This window comes from Bison bison, unplaced genomic scaffold (assembly GCF_000754665.1).
Source record: "Bison bison bison isolate TAMUID 2011002044 unplaced genomic scaffold, Bison_UMD1.0 scf7180017864313, whole genome shotgun sequence".
NCBI classification, from domain to species: Eukaryota; Metazoa; Chordata; class Mammalia; order Artiodactyla; family Bovidae; genus Bison; species Bison bison.
The window spans coordinates 2,747,843-2,768,432 of record NW_011494885.1 but is presented as its reverse complement, the minus strand read 5'-3'; the positions used below and the strand labels follow the sequence as shown (position 1 = coordinate 2,768,432).

At 56.9% G+C, this 20,590-nt stretch overlaps 2 protein-coding genes across 2 annotated transcripts in view; both read right to left on the bottom strand.

The window, feature by feature from the left end:
• Nucleotides 1-15,662, bottom strand: part of PPP5C (protein phosphatase 5, catalytic subunit) — a 21,051-nt gene extending 5,389 nt beyond the window's left edge. Inside the window, exons 1-6 of the mRNA XM_010852634.1 lie at nucleotides 15,436-15,662; nucleotides 9,279-9,520; nucleotides 3,433-3,580; nucleotides 2,643-2,764; nucleotides 593-658; nucleotides 193-291 (exon numbers count right to left, since the gene is read on the bottom strand). Coding sequence (XP_010850936.1) covers nucleotides 193-291; nucleotides 593-658; nucleotides 2,643-2,764; nucleotides 3,433-3,580; nucleotides 9,279-9,520; nucleotides 15,436-15,556 — 798 coding nt within the window. The 5' untranslated portion in view covers nucleotides 15,557-15,662. The remainder of the gene's footprint in view (nucleotides 1-192; nucleotides 292-592; nucleotides 659-2,642; nucleotides 2,765-3,432; nucleotides 3,581-9,278; nucleotides 9,521-15,435) is intronic.
• Nucleotides 15,663-16,950: 1,288 nt separating this feature from the next.
• HIF3A (hypoxia inducible factor 3, alpha subunit) overlaps nucleotides 16,951-20,590 on the bottom strand; it is a 32,518-nt gene continuing 28,878 nt past the window's right edge. The window contains exon 16 of the mRNA XM_010852633.1: nucleotides 16,951-20,529. Within this exon, the coding sequence (XP_010850935.1) occupies nucleotides 20,432-20,529 (98 nt within the window). The 3' untranslated portion in view covers nucleotides 16,951-20,431. The remainder of the gene's footprint in view (nucleotides 20,530-20,590) is intronic.

Here is a 20,590-nt window from a genome sequence, read left to right as displayed (position 1 = left end):
GCACCAGCCCGGGCCTGTCTGGCCCTGGAGCCTGGAGAGCAAGGCCGGCGGCTGCTCCAGCCCGGCTTGGGGCCAGGGTGCTCATCAGGCCTCTCCCTTCTCAGGTTCAGGCAGGGAGTCCTCTCCCTCCTGTACTCCACACTTGGGAGGAGAGGCCGGGGAGGAGGAGCTGGCCCTTCTGAGGAAGGATACGTAGGGGTTGGTCTCCGAGGGTAAACCGTTGAGCTCAAATATGTTCAGGAGGTCATAGAACTGGCCGTGGGTGTCCCCGCACACTGTAATCTTCTCTGTCTGGAAGAAAAGAGGCCACCGGAGAGGGAGGGGCCCAGAGAGAGACGTGTGGAGGGGGCAGAGGGGAGAGGAGGGGTGAGAGGTCACAGTGGAGTGAGAAGAACCATGGAACAGACACAGGCGGGGAGCACGAAATGCAAAGGGGAGGAGAGGGACAGGAGATACACAGGGTGGGAGGAAGGGAGACCAAGCCAGGGGTTGGGGAGGAGGTTGAGGGGGGCGTTTGTGAGTTTCTGAGCTCCGTGGGCCCTCCCCAGCCAGGGAGCTGCCCGCCCGCCCGCACACCGCCCCCAGCACGCACCTCTTTGAGTGTGGTCTCCACGAGCGTGCTCAGCTTGGAGAGGACCTCTTTGACCTGTACTAGAATCTGGAAGGCAGGGCAGGCTGTGAGCGGGGCCCACTGGAGGGCCAGCCGCCCACCCCGACCCCGGGGAGACCAGACTGGCCAGGAGATGCTGCTGGGTGGAGGGGAGGCCTAGCCGAGCACGTGCCCGCTGGGAACAGAGCCTGTGACCTGAGTGGGCTATGCAGCATTAAAACATCAGGAGTATTTCATGGGAAAACCCAGATTCTCCGTTTCTCTTAAAACGATCAGCATCAGGCAGAACCACGTGGGATGAATCCAGATACAGAACGTTTAAGAGAATAGCTGGCTTGCAAACATGGAAGTGTCAAAGTCACAAAAATCTCCCCAAAAGGCATGAGGCTGCTCTAAATGAACAAAAAAGTAAAACAGCAGACCATATGCAATCGTTGATCCCTCAATGGATTCTGGATTAGAAAAAAAAAAAAAAGAACAGCTGAAAAGGATGTTTGGGGAAAAAAACTGGGGAAAGCTAAACCATCAGCCTGGAAACACACAGTACTAGTCCTTGTGGACTGAAGACAGACTCGGCAGCGGCATGCACACCTGGCCACGTGGGCAGCAGCGGCTGGCCTGCGGGCCATCTGCGTCAGCCAGTGTTATTCTCTCACCACCGAATTTCCAAGGTGGGAATGACTATAGTCATGCAGTAGAATGTCCTGTTGTTAGGGGACACAGGTTATGGTGCAACTTATCCTCAAATGGTTCAGGAAAAAGGAAAAAAAGAAAATACTGTGTGTGTGTACACGTGCATATACATAGAAAGATAAAGCGAAGTGTCAACACGTTAATAACTCGTGACTAAGTGAAGGGGCTATGGACGTTAACTGTGCTGGTCTTTTGACTTTTCTGTGGGTTTAACAATTTGCTAAGTGAAAAGTTGGGAAAACAGTGCTAACAAAGAAAAGCAGGAGGTATCCACTTCCGGTCAGAATGTAGAAAGTTACGAAAGACTGTCACTCTTGCCTTAATGATGGAAACAAGCCAAGAAACAAGAAGAAAAAAGAAAAAACAAAGAACACGCTGAAACATCTCACAGTGAGGACTCAAAGAAACCTAAATGAGTCAAACTACAAGACAGGGAGGCGACCAGCTCTTCCCTGGGACCGCGACGGTGGCTGTGCTCCCCCCGGTGGCGCAGCAGGAGGGCCAGGCTGAGAGGGGAGCGGGCGCGCCAGAGCCTAGGGGGCCCTGCGGCAGAGGCCTCCGCCCAGGCCGGTGCATTCTTTCCCATGGCCACACAGAGGGCGCGAGGCGACGTGGTGGACAGGAGCCACCTGAGGCACAAACGTGGGGGCGAGACTGAGAGCAGAGCGCCCTTCAGACACCCCAGCAGCAGGGCTGAACATCAGAGCACTTTCCTACAGCTCCGTAAGCTGGAGACCTGAGAGCGTACAGGCATCCCTGGGATTCCGGCAGGGCGAAGATCCCGAGCTCCGCCCCCGCGGAGTCCTGGCTCCCCTCTGGACACTTCTGAAGCCAGCTCCAACTCGAGCTGCCCCTGAACTGCAGGGGGGACGGACACAGCCCGTCACTCTGGCAGCCCAACAGAGCAGGGCCTGCCCGTGTCTGCAGGAGAGTATCTGTCTCCATCGCTACTGTGCTTCTACACAAAGTGTCTGGCCCACGAGAAAAAAGCGCTAAGACGGGAAGAGCAGACAAACGGAAGCGGACCCAGAGATGACCCAGATGGTGGGAGATCTAGACAGAGACTTTAAAATAACTGTGTGGAAAATGTGTTGAAGGATCTCACAGAAAAGGTAAATGACATGCATGAACATATGGGGCCGAGAGACGAAAGCTATTAAAAAGTAACCAATGGAAATGCTGGAGATGAAGAATTCATCTGCAGGGTGCCCGGCACACCGTGGGCTCAGCAAGCGCCAGCCGGTGGGACCGCCCTGCTCCTGCGCCCCCGTGGTGGCGGGGTTCAGGCTGGGCCAGCGCCCTGAGGCTACCCCGGGTCCCGGGCTCTGGGGGGTGCTACCTGGTAGGCGCACTTCCGGTGCAGCTTCTTCTGGTCCTTGTACCACTGCATGAGCTCCTTCATGAAGGTGATTGTCACCCTGCCGTCCTCCAGCTTGGGCCCACTGTACTCATCCTCGATGGCTGGCGTGTGAAGGGGGGAGGAGAGTCAGGGGCCGCGGCCACTGTCAGGATGGGAAGTGGGGCCTGGCCCCCAGGCACGGGGCAGGCTCGGCGCTAGACACACAGGTTGAGAGGGGACGGGCTGAAGACTCCGCTCCCTGGCCGGGGCCTCTCACGGCCGGCCCCTTCTGCTCAGGTGGGCTCACAGGCCCTCTCCCTGACCTCCCGCCTACAGGGCACTCCCTCTCTGGCAGCCTCTCCCCCGGACTTGATCCGCTAGCATTTAACACGTGAACTGACTATCCGTCCTCTCTCCCCACTAGGACACCCGCTCCAGGGGGCAGGGGCTGTGCAGGTCACAGCTGTATCCCCAGTGCCCACAATGGTGGCACCCAGTAGGGACCCAATAATCACCTGTGGAATGAATGATAGATGCCTCTGAGTGCCCAGAGGACCTAGGGACAAGTCAGGCCCATGACGGGTGGTGCGACTGCAGGACGGATACGGCAAGGAAGCTCGCGCACACCCAGGCCCTCCAGCCCCCAGGCTGGACGGCAGGGTCTCCAGGAGCACAGACAGCGTGGGGGCGCAGGGACCAGAGGCGCCCAGCACGCACAGCAACACAGGGCCCAGGCAAGGATGAGGAAGGCTCTGGGACGGGCACAGCGGGGCACCCGGGCCCGACTCACTCATGCTCTCGATGTCGAGTGAGTCCACGACAGAGCGCTTGTGCTCGTCGCCCGCAATGGCCCGCTCAAAGGCCTTCTGCTTCACGATCTTGTTGCACTCCTGGTACTTCATCTTGGCATCCTTGTCATGTGGCTTCACCTTCACCACCTGGTACGCAAGGTGGGCAAGAGAGGACAGAAGGAAGGAAAGAGTCATCAGCCCCCAGGCGAGGCGCGGGGCAGAGGGGTCACTGGGAGGCGGGGGCACCATGACTGCCCTTGGCTAGCCTGGCCCAGGGCTCCACGGACACTGAGCAGAGCACCCAGTCCCGTGGAGAAGGGGTGCAAGCCTGGAGTCGCTCCCCGTCTAGGTCTTGGTTTCTGTGTCCCTAAACTGGGCGCGACAGCTGCCCACACAGGGCTGCCGGGAGGGAAAACATATTAACCCATTCAGATGCTCCTTAATACACCGCAGCTCTGACCATCATCAAAATAAAACTGGCCCTGCTCCAGCTTCCTTGCTGGAACCAGAGGGGCTGAGAGGTCCCCGTGGGCTGGATCCAGCCGGAGTCTCAGTTGTCTCATCTATGAGGTGGGGGAGGTGACAGGCTATTGGGGAGGATCAGGAACCAGCACGGGCCTGGCGTGCAGCCCGAGCTCTGCAGGCAGCTGCCAGCACCTGGTGGTCAGGCGCCCGGGGTCAACCTCGGGCCGGAGACCCAGGACCAGTGAGTTCCCTTGGTTCCCTCCTGAGGAAGGTGGAGGTGACAAAGCATGAACCCCGAGGCTGCCAGGAGGACAGAACGAGCAAACACTTGCGAAGGGCGTGTGGCAGCACAGGCCACCCACGGCCCCTTTCACAGGCTGCCGCGTCCATGACACGGGATCGTATGCAGGAAGCACTGGGCGCTTGGCCATGGGACACACTCAGGTCCCAGGAAGAGGAACCTGTCCCCTCCCCTCCCTTCCGTCTCGCTTCCTACAGACTCTGATCCCCCAAGTCCAGAGGGAGCGGGGGCTGCATTCAGACCCCAACTCTGCCACTTACGTGCTGGGTGACCTTGGGCAAATGAATTCACGTTTCTGAGCCTCAGTTACCTGTAACTCTTCCTGTAATTATCAGTGGATCCTGCCTGACCTGCCCTCCGTTGGCCTCCCCAGGAGTGGGCTCCCACAGCCCTGTGCCACAGTGCAGAAAACGCGGGTGCCAGGCAGCGAACGCACCCTGGTGGAAAGCCTGGCTGCATCAGAAGCCGGGGCAAAGGTGTTTGCTGATGAGCCCCGAGGGTCAGTGTGGCTCACCCCCAAGAACGGGCGTGCAGACCAGGTGTGGGGGCAGGAAGCCGGGTCAGGGCAGGCTCGGGCCAAGGCACCCTGCCAGGTGCCTCCACCTGCGGTGGGGTGTGGCGCAAGGCTTGGGAGAGAGGTGGCCCCTGACAGTCCCTGGAGTACTTCCCAACAAGCAGAGGTTAGGAGTCCACGGCCAAGGATGAAATCCAAACTGCGGCTCCGCCTGGCCCACGAGGGCCTGCCCAGCCCTCTGCGTTCCCTGCTTGCCCAGCGTGAACCAGCCAGACCAAAGCCACAAGTCCCCAAACATGACAGCCCCCTCTCACCTGCAGGCTGGTACCCCTGGCCCAGAACACCTCACGTCCACCCTCAGTGACTCTTCAGCCCTGCCTCCTCCTCCTCCAGGTCTCAGCCCCCTGCCCCCGCCCTCTATCTCCCAGGCTGGGTCAGGCACCCGCCCTGGGCTCCCACAGGGCCCTGGGCTCCCCCTCATCGCTCCGCCCCAGCCCTGAGCACCGCAGGAGTTGGGTCTACCTCCCCAGTGGAAGGTGGCCGTGGCCACGAGGGCAGGGCTGAGGCTGTGTCCCAGGTGTAAGGAGCGCCCCGAGTGGGCGGATGCCCCACTAAGCATTTCCTCTGAGCCAGCGCCCTCTTTTCAGAGAGCTCGCGGGCCGGGGTGCGGCCAGAAGCAAACACTGATGACCCCGGGAACAAAGGAACGGAGCAGTAACAGCGCACAGCTAAGCTTTCTCTGTGCCTGAGGCTGTAAGCGAAGACCTCGCTCACTTTCTCCTCAGAGCAGCTCTCTGTGATGTCATCACAGCTCCACCTCAGGGACAGACAGGGAAACTGAGGCTGGGAGAGGTGAAGTCACTGACCCAGGAAGCCAGGATTCCATTCTCTCCCTGCTGAAGATCCTGGTCCCACCACACACGCTCGGACAGGACCCCTCCCCACCTACTGCCACAGTCCCCACAGCGCCAGACACGCCTTCCAGGGACATGATGCAGGTCCCGGTCTTACGAGCAGGCTCTGGAGCCAGGCCTCCAGGTCTGCCTCCAGGTCTTGCAGCGGCGGGAGGCCCCGAGGCCTGCTGGCTCAGAACTGAATGCTGGACTTCTCTTTAAGAAGAGGGATCTCACAGCAAGTGGGGTCTGGGCTGTGTCCGGTCAGCATCCTGTGACAGTGATGCCAGGCATGTCATTGGGGGAGAGGGGCGGTGGGGGCTCTGCCTTACTCCTTATACCTGCATGTGAAACCACAACACTCATAGAATAAACAGCTGTTTTTCCAAAGTGGTTTCAGCCGCGAGTATTCCCGGGCTGTAAGTCCAGGGACTCAGACCGATGATATGGTAACATGGGCTCGTGACCCCACATGATGCCATGGGGCCGGCATGTATCTGGGAAACGGGAGCTCTGTAGAGTTCAGGAAGGTGACCCAGAGCACACGCTCCACGCGACAGGACGTCCCCAGCAAGTCTGGGTGGCGCCTGGTAACCACGCTCACTCCTGTTTCCGCAGTAAAACCTCCAGCGGCATCACATGGGACTGCAAACCCTCCAAACCCAGGAAGTCCAGGGGGCAGGTCGGGAGTAGAGACGGAGTCCCCCGGACCCAGCCTGGGCCCTCGTGACTGTCTGAGCTCCAGCTGCAGACAGGACAGAACACAGGTAGAATCTTGTGAGAAGAGGACCCGTAAAGGGGCGGGAATCCTGGAGCCAGGGTCCCCCTGAAAGAATGAACTTGGAGACAAGGGAGAGGCGTTGGTGGGGGGATTCAACACGGACCTGGAGAGGGGCAATCAGCTCCTGCCCTGGAGGCGGAGCAGAGTGGAGACACCCCCAAGCCCCCAGCCCCTAACAAGGCCCTGTGTCTGTACACAGCCCTTCCTGGGGGGCCGTGGGCTCTTCCTAGACACCCCCAAGAGAAAGCACACCCAGAAAGTGCCCTGAGTGGGGGCCCTACTCTCACTGAGTCCTCACAAGGCCACCGAGGCAGGAGATCCAAAGCACTCAGAGCTACACAGCTCACGGCCTGGCGTTCTGACCGTGGAGCCGGTGAATCCAGCCCCTGCATGAGTGGCCTGCAGACTGGAGACCATGACTCAAGGTAAGAATTCACACCTAATACACACCCGTATTCACACAAATGAAAAATATTCGTACACACACACACATATGTGTACTTCCTCCAAAATGAACTGCTGACTTCTCTAGTCTATCTGATGAAGACAGAAGTGCTGGTCTCAAACAGCCCACTGAGCGTTATAAGCATGGACTCTGGGTTCACGCCTCTCGTCTCTGCTGGGCGACCTTGGAGGAGGGACATCGTCTCTCCAGACCTCAGTTTCTGTGCTGTAAAATGGTAAATCCGTTTTCCTTCATGTACAAAGCACGTAAAGCGCTCACAACAGAGCTGGGCCCGCAGTGAGCATGCAGACAAGGAAACTGAGGCTGAGAAAGGAAAGGCCCTTCACCTCAGAGCCAGGCCACGTGATGCTGTCTAACCAAGGTCGTGTCTTGGTTCTGCCTCCAGCAGTGCCAAGACTGAAGAGGGGTCTGGGCCCATGCTCTGCGAATCCCTAGCGTGTCACCACACAATGGCTCTGGAAGTAGAGCCTGCATGGGGACCCACCCGAGGCTGGCCCCTCTGCCTGCACCCAGAGTCTGATGAAATGTGTCAGAAAGGACAGCCTGCAGGCAGGCGGGTGGTCCAGGCTGGCAAGGACCTCAGGCTCATGCAGGGGGTCCCCAGGGCTGCTGGCAGAGCCCCCAAAGGGAAAGTGGCCGTAACCCAACCCCTACGAATCCCGCAAGGCCGGGATAAAGCTGTGTATGCCCACGAGATGGCTGGAAGTGACCATCTCAGACTCCAGGAGTATGCGCTGGGAGGCCCCAGGCTGGATCAGAGCAGTGAGAAAACCTCCATTCCGGGCCTTGGGGAGACAGCCCTGCAACCTAGTAGGGAAGACCCCGTGCAGATCTGCACTTGGGGCTCCTCTCATCTTCTGCCCCTTTCCTTCTCTCCCCAGCCCCTCCCCCGCTTTGGAGACCTGCCCCCACCCACCCCAACTGCCCTCCTGAGTTACTCATTACTGAGCCCTCCAGGCCCCGTGACCTGTTCTCACACCACTTCAGCAGCGCCCGACAGCCACCCAGGAGGTGGCCACGCCTCTTGGCACCACCGCCAAATGTGGACACCCCGGGCCCAGGCAGGGGACCGGCTTCAGAACAGCCGGGGAGTCCAAGCTTGTCAGGACCCCGCTTTGCAGCTCCTTCCACCATCCTCCTGGGGGGTCATCCCAGCCCCCGCCTCCACTCCACCTCCCGGGCTCTAAATCTTCTCCTCCTCCCTGCCTCTGCCCTGCCTGCCCTGCAACAGGTGCCCTGGCCCAGGGCTCGGAGCGAACCTGCACTGAAGGCCGCCCTCCTCTCGGGGCCGGCGGCCAGCAGCCTGCCCCGGCCGTGTGACCTGCCCCTTCCAACCGCAGTCCACAGCTCTTGGCCTCCCGTGTTGTCCTGCCTGACACAACAGAAGCTGCTCAGAGCGTGTGACGGAGGAAATGAAAGGAGGCAGTGAGGCTGTGTGCGCGTGTAAGGGGGGGGCACGACAATCATTCATTCAACAAACGCTAAGCCCCTGCTGGGTGTCAACCACCGTCCCAGGGAGCGTCCCAGAACAAAGAGAACCCCTGCTCTCAAGGAGCGACTCTCTGGATGGGGGAAGACGCCGGCCGGAGGCTGGGCTGCCTGCGTTTAGACCCCAGCTCCACCACTTAACAGCTGCGTGCAGGTGGGCAGGCCTTGAGCCTCCTGGGCCTCAGTCTCCCCATCTGTACAATGGGGGTAACCATAGTTCCCGCCTCACAGGGCTGCCACACAAGTCACTCAGCCGGCTGACGTGAAGGGGAGGGGACGAGCCTGGCATGCAGGCGTGCTCTGTGAGGCCTTCCCCTATCACGACCAGAGCAGTGACAGCAGCGGGAGCGGTGGATGAGCGAGTGACCTGGCCAGTCCCTGCTGTCCTCTGGGTCCCCTCCCTCATCACCTCATCAAAACACACCCCCGTGTGCTGTCCTTCTACAGCATCTCGCCCTGTTCTCTTTCTCCCAGGCCCACATCCTCACCTGCAATGGTTGTTTGCCCTCCCAATGACAGCTCCATTTTTTTGCCCTCCTCCAAACTATAAGCTCCACCAGAAGGGCTGTGTGCTTCTTGTTCACCAACAGTAATAACAACAATAATCAGGATAGTTAATTACATGTGCCGACTACGTGCTAGGTGCTGTTCTAAATGCCTGAAAAGCAGAGGCTCGTTTACTCTTCACGGCAACCCCAAGAGGCAGGTCTTTGCCCCCTCATTTCACAGATATGGGGAAGAGCACACAGAGAGGCCTCGCTCCTCTCCCAAGGTCAAGCTGGGCTGTGAACCCAGCTGGCATGTGCTGGATGAGCGAGCGGTGAGTAAATGTGTGCACAGCCTCCTCACACCTTGCCCATCAGGTCTGGCCAAGCACGAGGAGGCCCCGGCCCGCCCCGCCTGGCCCCCAGCACCAGCCTGGTTCAGGCCCACTCACCGTCTCGTAGTCACGCAGGGCGGCCCGGAACTTGCCCAGCGCCATGTTGCTGGCAGCCCGGCGGTAGTAGCCCTTGATGTACTTCTTGTCCATCTCGACGGCCCGCGTGGCGTCGGCCAGCGCGTAGCCGTAGCACTCGGTGCGCAGGTAGGCCAGGCTGCGGTTGCCATAGTAGATGGCGTTGCTGGGGTTCAGCTCGATGGCCTGGCTGTAGAACTTGATGGCGTTCTCGTAGTCCTTGGCTGTGAAGATGCAGGGGCGGGGGGGGCGGTATGAGGCAAGGGTGCCACCCCCAGCCAGCAGGGGTCCTAGGCTGGGTGCTAGCCAGTCCCCCCACTTACAGATGGAGAAACTCAGGCCCAGAATGGAGCTCAGAAACGTCTCTCCAGCCCGCTCCCCTTCCTGACTTGTCCCACCCTAGCACAAGCCCAAATCCCTAACTCCCTAAATCACTTCCACATACCTGCCCACCCAACCATCGCCCACCAACGCCCCAGCTGGGCAACACTTCCTCTGGGACTTCCGGAGGGCATTCTGAACGTGCCCCGGAGAGGGTATGTTAGTGAGTGCCAGCCCTGAGATGGTAATCAGCAACTCTGAGTCTGCCCTGAGCCCCAAAACAATTATACAAGCCCAAAGAGGGGTTCCAGTAAAACAGGAAGTGGGGACAGAAAAGGGACCTACTTAGTCTCAGGAAGGCAACACATCAAAGAGACTCAAAGGAAGCGATAAAGCAGACCAGAGGAAGAGCATTCCCCACAGAAGGAACAGCAGGTGCAAAGGTACTGGGGAGGAGAGCACGGAGTTCTAGCACCAGCAAGAGGGTGGTGTGTCTGGGGGGGCTGAGCCTGGGGAGGGTAGGAGGTGAGGGCAGGGGGACTGGCAGGACGCATCCCGAAGTCCACAGCCAGAGCAGGGTGCAGCGACAGGACGTGACATCTGGCCAAGGGGAAAAGTCCATTTTATTTGAAATGCGCCACGGCTGTGCCCTGCACGTTACATCCCGACCCGGGGCATCCACATGTCCCCACGGCATAAGCACCGTCTGGTGCTCCCTCTACAGCAAGCCACAGAGGTTTCGTTCAAGGTCAGACGCTCAGTCTGTATCTGCAGAGCTGTCTTGGCCCACGTGGCTGTTCAACAGGCAGGAGACCAAAGCCAGGGGGAGCGCCCGACCTGGGGGGACGTGGTGTGCCAGGTGCCTTGTGGGGCTCTTGGTACACGGGTCCCTGCACTGAACCCTCATGGCACCCCAAGGACAGCTGCGTTAGCCCCACTTTCCAGATGAGGCTCTAAGAGGGAAACCACGTCACCCGGCAAGTGGCAGACAGGGATTCCGAGTCAGGCCAAGCGCCGTGGACTCCCACGTTCTTCCTCCGTACCAGGCGGCCTCTGGGGGAGACCGGCATGGGGCAGACACGGGCACAGGGGCAGGCAGCCTGGGCCCCATCCCTGCTCTGCTCCTAGCGAGCTGTGTGTCCCGGGGCAACTTACGTACCCACTCTGGGCTAAAGTTTCAGAGAGTCCTCCCGACCGCAGCCTAAAATGAGAACTCCTGCCCTAACTCCCACTGTTCCTTTCCCCAGAGGCATCTGAGAAAACAGGACTTTCCCTTGTCGTGTTTGCTTACTGCCCAGCCTCCCGGTGTGAACTTAAGTCCTGAAAGGGCAGGGGCACTGTCTGTCTTACTCTGACCCTGGCCCTGTCTGAGGACACAGCCCACCCCGGCCTGCTGTCCAGGGGCTCACGATCCAGCTGGAGGGTGGGACGGACACACCACACACAGATCACAGCCCTCAGACCGTGACACCCGCAGTGTTGTGGCTGGGGCCACCTAGAGGGGATGCTGAGGCTGAGACTCAGAGGAGGAGGAGTCGGGAGAAAAGAACGGAAGAGGACTCCCAGCTCCATGAGTGGTTCCTGAATGAACGAAAGAAGGAAGGTAGGAAAGAAAGAGAAAGACGGACACACCAACAGTAGGTAAGGAAGCCAGGTGCTGGGAGGTGCCAGGACAATATAACAACGATCCCTTCCGCAGCTAACGTCTGGCAACCTTTCAAATGGCTCAGATGTCACCTCCTTTGAGAAGCCTTCCTTGACACCCAGGTGGGGTCAGGCACCTTTCTGGGCGGCCCCCGCCCCAAGGCTCCGCTCTCCCAGGCCTGCCCTCTCTGGGCAGTCACCGTTAGGTGATGGGTGTGTCTCCCCAGGACCGTGAGCCCTGGTGGGCAGGCCCAGGACTTCTCAGAAACATGCCGGGGCGGAACGAGCCAGCCGAGTCTGACCGACCCTCCCTGGAATGCCAACACCTAAGAGGACTCCTTCCAGCCTCCTGGCCAGATTCCAGAGGCCGGCGGCCAGCGTGCCTGCCGCGTACCTTTGGGCATGGGGTGGGGAGCCTGACATCAGGCTCTAAGGATCCTGACCATGAGATCCTGGACAGATAGCCTCCCCTCTCTGAACCTCAGCTTGCTCATCTGAAATGTGGGAAGCACAACCGGTCCCGCCTCATGCGCTGGCTGTGAGGGTTAAAGGAACTCCCAGATGAAATGTGGCTATAGCCGAGAAAGCGATCAGCAGATGCTCATAAAAGAACTGACTGAACAACTCACTGAAGGGAAGAGACTAGAAAAAAGGAAACGGGAGGGGCCTGGGCTTCACACAGCTATCGACACCAGATCCCAGCCCAGCTCTACAAATAAGAGTGCACTTAACCCTCAAGGGAGGCCCCATTTTAGAGACGAGAAAAGTGAGGCACAGAGAAGTTAAGGTCTTCCCAGGGGTCACACGGCAGGTAAGACAAAGAAACAAGATTTGAACCCGGGCAGCCTGAGCCCTTAACCGCGTGAAGTCTTGGACTCAGGGGCCTCCTTGGGGGTTAAACGGAACCCCTGTCTTTATACAGAAGGCGGTGGGGGGCGATGAGGCTCAGAGGGGAAGAGGGGTGAATGACACGAGGGACCAGGCTCTTCCCCACTGGGGCCTCTGGATCAGGCCTGAGTTCCCAGGGGTCAACCAGCTAGGGTCCTGCAAGCCCCTGGGGGCCCTCGTCTCCCCCCTCACCGCCCCGGGGCCAGGACGGCTCCAGGTAGGGCTGTGGGTAAGGACTCTGAATGTGGGAGCCAAGCACGTGGTGAGGAAGGGGGATATCCGGGCCATGCTGTTCGCACACTCTGACCTTGAGCAAGTGGTTTCACTTCTCGGAACCTCAGCTTCCTCTATAAAACAAACAGGGCCGCTCCTGCCTGCCTCCCAGCACCCAGGGGAGGATTAGACAAAGTGGTGTACCTGGCCCCCGCGGGGGCTCAATTAAGGAGAGCTGTAATTAATCTTTTTATTGTTATTCCCCTGACCCCTGGGACTGAGGCCTGTGCCTACAGCTGCCTGCCAGACAGCAAGGGGCTTGGACCAGGAGGGGCATCCCCCTCCATTCCAGCTCAGTGCCAGCGCCGCTGGCTACCTGCCCAGTCTCAGGTCTCCCAGAGCTCAGAACCCAGGTCCTGGGGGGGCAAGGAGCCCCTCCGGAAGGCCCACTGTTTCCCAGAATTCTCCCCTCATCTCAGCATCTGCCCCCATGCTTGCCACTCTTCTCATGCCCCATTTCAGGATCAGTCTCACCTTCCACACTGCCCCATGCTGGAGACTGGGCCCTGGCAGGGACACCTGATCTGTCAACCCTCAAAGCCAGGCAGTCACCTTGTTCTGTCAGGTCAACCTCCAGAAAGTCTCTCAAATCTCTTCTTTCACATCTATCCCGACTGCCCATCTCTGCCTGGTCTGGCCTTCATCCTCTCCTGTCCAGGGTCCTGCCTCAGTCTCCCCCAAGCTCTTCCAGCCCCCAGTCCTTCCCCTCCAGAGGGGTCTTTCTAAAGCCGCAAACCCAATCCCGTCCTTTTCCCGCCCAGAACCATCCCTGCCTCCTCAGAGTCCCCAAGCGGGATGCTCAGGCTCCCCCTGCAGCCTCACCATCAACTCTGGCCTCTCAGGCTCCAGCCCCGCTCACTTCCTCAGTGCTCGGCTCACCTCTGGGCCTTTGGCATCCTGCTCTTCCCTCCTGGGGTTCCCTCTCTCCAGGTGACCGCTATCACTCTCCCTCTGAAACACTTCTTGAGTCGGCTTCTGTCTCTCTGGCCTGGTGGGCACCACTCACCTGTCCACCATCCTACTCTCTTTCCGGGTCTCCAGCCTTGTCCTTGGGTCCGGTCTCTGCAAGGCCACTGGGGGATCCCCTTCCATTGCTAAGCAGCCCATGTTGCTCCTCTCTTCAAATGTCCCATGGCTTCCTGCCACCCTCGCGATGACATCCACACTCCCTGACCCGCCTCCAGGGTCTACCTCCAGCCTCACCTCTCACCAGTCCCAGCTCCTTCTCACTGCTCCAGTCTGACCTGACCTTCCCACCAGAGACTAGCTCTCCGCTAAGGCTCGAGATCCCTCCCACGCCACACCCCACCTCCAGGGCCCTCTGCTATGAGCCTCCTCTCTCTCATTCAGGATCAACTCTATTGGTCTATAGTCTTAGTCTCTTCTGCTCTTCAAAAAAAACAAAAGCAGCACCCCCCACCCCCAAGTTCTCCACTCCCCCTCAGAACCAAAACTCTCAAGACCCCTGTCAACACTGGCTGTCTCCACTTCCTCATTTCCCATTCACTCTTCAGCGCCCTCCCCTCTGGCTACCAGCCCCATCATCCCCTAGAAACTGCTTGGGTCAAGGCTACCACCAACATGTTACGGAGCCAAATCCAACGATCAATGCTCGGTGCTGGCTTTTGCGGTATCCCACCTCAGGCACATCCCCTCCTTCCAGAAGCACTCCTTTCTCTCAGCTTTCCTGATTTTCCTTCCACCTCAAGGACCACTCCAATGCAGCCTCTTCAGTTCTAACTACTAGAATTCCTTAAGGTTCTACCCTAAGCCCCTTCTTTTCCAAGGCGACTTCCTCCATTCCCATAGGCTGTTGCAGTCCACCCAAAGGCTGATCCTGCCCAAATTCCTCACTAGAGAGTTCCAGGCTGGTCCATCTCTCCACTCAAGAGCCCCTCTGGGAGAGTCGAGTCAAATCCGAACTGGTCTGTGCAGTGACTTATGAAACCCTAAGATATCTGGCCCCTGTCCTAAGCTTATCTTGTATCTATTTCCCTGCTAACTTGTTAAAGTTCCAGCCAAGCCAGCCAGTCTCCTTTCATTTCCGACCTCAGAGCCTTTGCACAGGCAGCACCACCCACCTGGGACACTCCTTCCCAACTGTCCTCTGAAACTTAAATGCCTTTTCCTCAGTAAGGCCTTCCCTCCTCAACCTCTCTAAGGTCGTGGCCTCCAACCCTTATTCTCTATGTCTCTGTTGGGGGTTTTCCGAAGGAATCATCACAGCTTTTAAGTATTTTATTATTTCTCTGTGTGTTTGCTCAATGTCTGATTCTTCTGCTAAATTACAAACTACCTAAGGGCAGGGCCACATCTGTGTCACCTGCTGCTGTGTACCTAAAGTCAACCACAGTCCTTAGCACGCAGCGGATGCTCAATAAACGGACCGAATCAATGAATGAATGGGTGCACCCACACCCTACTTTCCTAAGATCCTAAGTCATACGAGTCTTGGATTGCCTCACCTCTACCCCCAGAACCTTCCCTCTCCTGGAGTAACCTCAAATCTCCTCCTTCCTGGCCCTCCTATCTAATGATCTATTTCCCATGCCTACGATCGCCTGCTCTACCGGGACAGTTCCCCCCCTTCCCCCAACTTGGTGCCTCTCCACTTGGAGTCTCCCCACTTGGTAGCGCCATCACTCCTCCGCCCCATGTCACGACTTGGTAGCGCCCTCTTCAGGTCGCGCCATAAGCTGACACCTCTGGGGTCTCACATTTGGTGGTGCTCCCATTCCGGTCCCCCTCCCGTTTCACACTTGGAAGCGCCCTCCTCGGTCTCCCCACTTAGCACCCCTCCGCTCGCCACTTCCAGGTATCACCCCTTCTCTCCGGAGCCCCCTCTGTCGCCCCTTGGTAGCGCCATCCTCGCCCTCCCCACGCCCGGTCACTTGGTAGTGCCTGCCCCGCGCCCAGGCTGCCGCTCCGCGTTGCCATGGTTCCGCGCGGGCCCGGCACCCCTTGACTTGGGGCTGCTCTCCACCCTCCCTCACTCCTTCCAGGGCGGGCGCACCTTTGAAGTAGTCGTTGGCCTGCGTCTTGAGCTCCTCTGCCCTCTTCAGAGCGCCATCAGCCGGGGGCTCGTCCCGGGGGGGCTCAGCACACTCAGTCCGCTCGCCCTCCGCCATCGCCATGCCGCAAAGCGACCCCCACCCTGGCAACGGCCTCCAGCGGCACCCGGCCGAATCGTCGCGAAGGAGTGCCGACTTGCCGCTGCCGCTGCTGCACAAGTGTCGTAAAGCGCGGGCCCCGAAAGCTCCCTTCGCGCGCCTGCGCAGGGTCGTTTCGCCGTAGAGCGCGCGGAGGACAAGGTGACCAGACGGCCTCCGACGGCGCCCTTCCTAGAATGAGCCAATGAGGGAGGCGAAAAGGGGCGCGCGGGCAAAAAGGCCCGGCGTGGCCCCTGGTCCCAAAGTTCCGTGTTCCGAGCCACAGAAGTTTCTCGGGGTCTTAGAATGGGCTCTCCCTGCCGTCATCTCCGGATGGTAGGTGGTTTGCGAACGCTGCTGGTGGGTGTGGCTTTTCTTTGTGACAGTACTGTCCCTGACGCGGAACCCGAGCCGGGGGTGTCTAGCCCTATTGTCAAGTACCTGTGTGACCTTGAACAAATCTTCTCATCCTCTTCAGGGCCTCACTTATTCCTCTCTGGAAAATGGGCAGTTTCTCAAACCGACAGAAGAAAGGGTCAGAGTTTCTAAGTTATTAACTAAAGGTACCCTGGATCCCCTAGACTCAGAAGTTTGTTGCACCATCTCCTTTCTCACCCCTCACTCAGCCGCCTTCCATGGCTCCTCAGTGCCGTTAGGAGAAAACCGAGACTTTTTCTGATGAGCTAGAAGACCCTGAATAGTCTAGCCTTAGGCAACATTTCCAGATGCCACTCCTATCCCCAATCCCCATTCACTGTACACCCTTCCGGGCCACCTTTCCCAAGCCCACAGCCACTACTCAATGCTAAAGTATAAATTCTTTAAGGCTCTGCTCCCGCTCCCCTCCTGGGGATAGCACGAGCTATCCCACCCTCAAAGCTTCTTGTCCTGGCAATTAGACCCTAGCACAGCCAACAGTCACCCGAGAAGCTACAAGCTAGTATCACCTCCATTTTACAGATAAAGACACTGAGATTGGTAGAGGGCAATGCACTTGCCCAGGGTCATACAATAAGAAAGTCACAGAGCCAGAACATGAACTTGTCCCACCTTATTCCTGTGCTTTTCATTCCTCCTCTACTCTCTCTCTATGCTTCAGAGCCTACCCTGTTGGTTAGATTTTTGATTGTTTTGAGGGCGAGGGATGCTGTAATGGATCTGAATCCTGAATTCAAATACAGCTCAGCCCTTTCCTGCTGTGTGACCTTGGCCAAGTGATCATCTTCTTTGAACCTCAGTTTCATTCTCTGCAAAATGGAGATAACTGCCTGTTGTTTAGGATCACAGGAGAGTTTGGTAAGATCATATATGTAAAGTGACAGGGGGCCTAACACACAGTACTTTTTATCTCCTTTCCATTATAAGTACTCAAAGTGGGACAGAGTACCTAGAGTTGATGGTTGGGGCGGGGGTAGGGGGAGAGTGGGCAGCTCTCAGGAGGTTATGGGAGGACCTTAACCAGCAGGAGTAGGCAAGGAAGACTTCTTGGAGGAGGAGATGTCTGAACGAAGATCTAAAGTATAAGTGGGAGATACCCAAGTGAGGAGGGAGGGAAGGGAGAAAGGCAGAGGGCCCAGCAAGTGCCAAAGCTTAAAAGTGGTTTTCTTCCTTTGAAAAGATTCTTTTGTGGAACATAAGAGAGGAGTTATGATGGTGACATGGCAGGTCAGGCACACCCATGTACACATGAATCTTGACATACAATCTCTCTTTGATGTATATACACCCATGCACAATCAAGTACAGAGAATTATGTCACACAGATAAACACCAGTACATAGAACTGTACTGTCAAACTCCTGTACGCACATCCAGAATCACAACACACAGGTACCAAAAAAAAAAAAATCACAATGCCTTCTACACTCAGGAACACAGAAATCCAAAGTAACGAGAAACACACATAAGGCTGAATCATTTCACCCAGACACTAATACACGCAGGAGGAATTACAACCCTCCCCATGCACAGGTCCACAGAACTATGCCACAGCGACCCACACAGAGCGAAAACATCACCAGACACACGACGTTACAGAGACCTACGTAGGAACAGTGTCACACGCAGAATCACAAATGGACACCCAGTGCACTCACACCCCCGGCAGCAACCCTAGAGATGAGTCAACACACAGAGCTCTGGTGCCTATCAAGGCGAGATCTTTATGGAGGTTTAGAGATTAATGGGTTTCAGAGCCAGCATGGCTGGTCTGGTCCCTCCCCCATCTCCAGCCCAGCCTAGGTCACCCCCTGAGGGAGAGAGGGGTCAGATCCTTCTCCCCCCGACATAGCACCGATCTGGACAGGCCATCTCTTGATGAAACGATGAGAAGTACCTTCCAAAAAAGGGAGTGAATTGGGTGGAGAGAGTGAGGCTTTCTCCTGTGGGAGACCAAGAAGAGCACCATCGTAGAAAGGAATTTGGAGAGGGGCGGGAACACCGGGTGGCAGAGTACTGAGAAGTCCGGGCCTCCTCCCCACCCTGCGATATGTAGATTGGGCTGTGCGTGTGCCTGTGCGGCTGGGGAAGTCTCCTGGATTGTGAGGGAGCCCTGGGTTCCCCAGATACTTGGAGTTAAGTAAAGGTAAGTATATGTCTGGAGGACTGAGGTGGGGAGTGGAGGGGGGTCTGGGACAGAGAATTTTTAGGGATATGAGACTGAGAACAGAGAGGTCCATTAGCCCAAGGACCTGGGGGGTCAGGATCTGGAATGGGAAGACTTAAGACAGAGAGTAGTAATTGGAGCTAGTTGAGTTGGGTGGGAAGCCCAGAATAGAATTAGGAGGGTGCGGTCTGAAATCAAAGAGTTAGAGGTCTTAAGATTTGGAACCAGAGGAATCTACAGGGCAAGGTCCAGATTCTAAAATCAGCTGAGTTCTAGAACCACAAGAATGTGGATCTGAAATCAGAGGCAGTTGGGAGGCTGTGAGATCTAGAACTAGAGATAAAGAATAAAGACTAGAATTTGAAAAAGTCTGAAGACCAAGGTCTAGAACTAGAGGGATTTGGGCGAGCTTAACCCTAGAACCCAAAGCTTAGAGCTATAAGGTCTAGAACCAGAAAAGTTGATAAAGCAAGGTCTGTAATCAGAAGATGTTTGAAGGCTGAGTCCCAGATGCAGGGGAATTTGGAGTCATAAAATGTGGAATAAGAGGGAATTGGAGATCGTAAGGTCTAGAACCAAGGGAATTTCTAGGATGAGGTCTGAAATCAGAAGACATTTAAAGCCAGTTTCTAGGACCAGAGAAGAGAGAGATAACCAGATCTGGAATCAGAGACTTGTAAGTTGCAAGACGTAGAGGTTTATATATAGTCCAGAACCAGTAAATCTCTACCTCATGGTAGAGATCATGAGGACTAGAGTGAAGGAGAACTGGAATGTGGTGTCTAGTTCAGAAAGTACTAATTATAAGTTCAAGACATAAAACTCATATCTTCCTTTTGATGGGAAAAGCAAGTCTCAAGTCTAGAGTTGAAAAGGAACGAGCTGGGCATCATGAATCAAAATGATCTAGACGTTACAGAGTCTGGATTTGGAAAGAAATGCATCAAAGATCAGGAAGAGTAGCACCAACTGAGAGCTTGGGGTTGTGAGGTACAACATCAGAGGAAATCTTTGGTCTTAAGAGCTGGAATCAGCAGGAGTGGGAGCATGTGCCACTGGGAACAAGGGAGAAGTGTGGGAAGGGCTCTAGAACCAGAGGAAGGCAGAGAGTGAGTTCTAGAAGCAGAGGATTCTGGTGGTCCTGGGCCAGAGGGGGTTGGAAGTTGTGAGCCTTAGAACCAGACAGATTTGGCGACTGTAAAGAAGAAAGAGTTGGAAAGTTGAACTCCAGAATGAGAAAAAGCTGAAGACTGAGAGATCTAGAATCCTAGTGGTCTGGAGGATGGGAGAGCTAAAGCGGACCACACTGGGCATCGTGCAGTCTGGAACCAGAGATGGATGGGGGGGCACACCATCTAGAACCAGAGAAGGCCTGAAGTTTGTGGTCTAGAACCGGAGAATGTTGAAGGTTGTACAGTCTAGAACCAGAGGAGGCTGGGAGTAGCACAGTCTAGAACCACAGAGGGTCAAAAGCTGAGTGAGGACTAGAACCAGAAAGCGTTGGAGGTTTTATGGTCTGGAAGCCGAGGCGGGAGGCTACACCTGTGATAGGAAAACCAGTGTTGGAGCTGGTGTCCAGATCAGGCTAGAACCAGCTGGAAGTCCAGAGTAGAGGTGTGGGCAGAGCTAGGTGGCTGCTTGGGAGACGAAGGGCTCAATGAGAAGTCATGGGGCGTGGAGGAGGATGTGGTTAGGCAGTTAGGTCTGGCCCAGAGGGCCCCATTCCCCATTGACACTTATGATGACAGGGGGAGATCAGAGTCCCACATTCTTAAAGACAGACCCCAGGCAATTTGTAGCAATTAAAAACATACCATGAAAACAACAAAAATAAGAATGAAAGAAAGATGGATAGAAAGAAACATGAATATGATTATCAATACACCCCAAAGCCCAGAAATACAGATCTGAACCTCAACCTCCCCTACCCCCAATTACTGAAAATAAAGCCAAGAGAGTTGAAGAAAAGGATGAGGTACCCAGGATTGAGAACCTCAAGGGAAGTCCTGAGTGAAGCAGGAGGGGGCCAGGGACCCCCTCCCAGAGGTCACTGAGCTGAGACCACCCCAGAGCGCCCCCAAATGGTGGGGGGCGGAAGGGTGGGGGCTGAGGTAGGCCCGAGGCGGGCAGGGGTCACCGAGAGGGGAGAGGGAACCCTTCTCTGGGCGCCGCCATCCTGTGCGTTGGCTGCCGGCTTGGAGCATGGTTGACATCCTTTCTTGGGGAGGAGAAAGGAGATGAGAAGAGCACCTGACTCAGTTGGCCGGGGCCAAGCCTGCCGCTAGCTGAAAGTGGCTCCTGGGCTGGGCCGTGTCCTCGTCCGGGTAGAGAGAGAGCAGGGAGGGGCCCGGGCCTGTGGGGGAAGATGGAAGGAAAACCAATGGGGAGTTATCACCCCAACCTGTCTTCCCTCC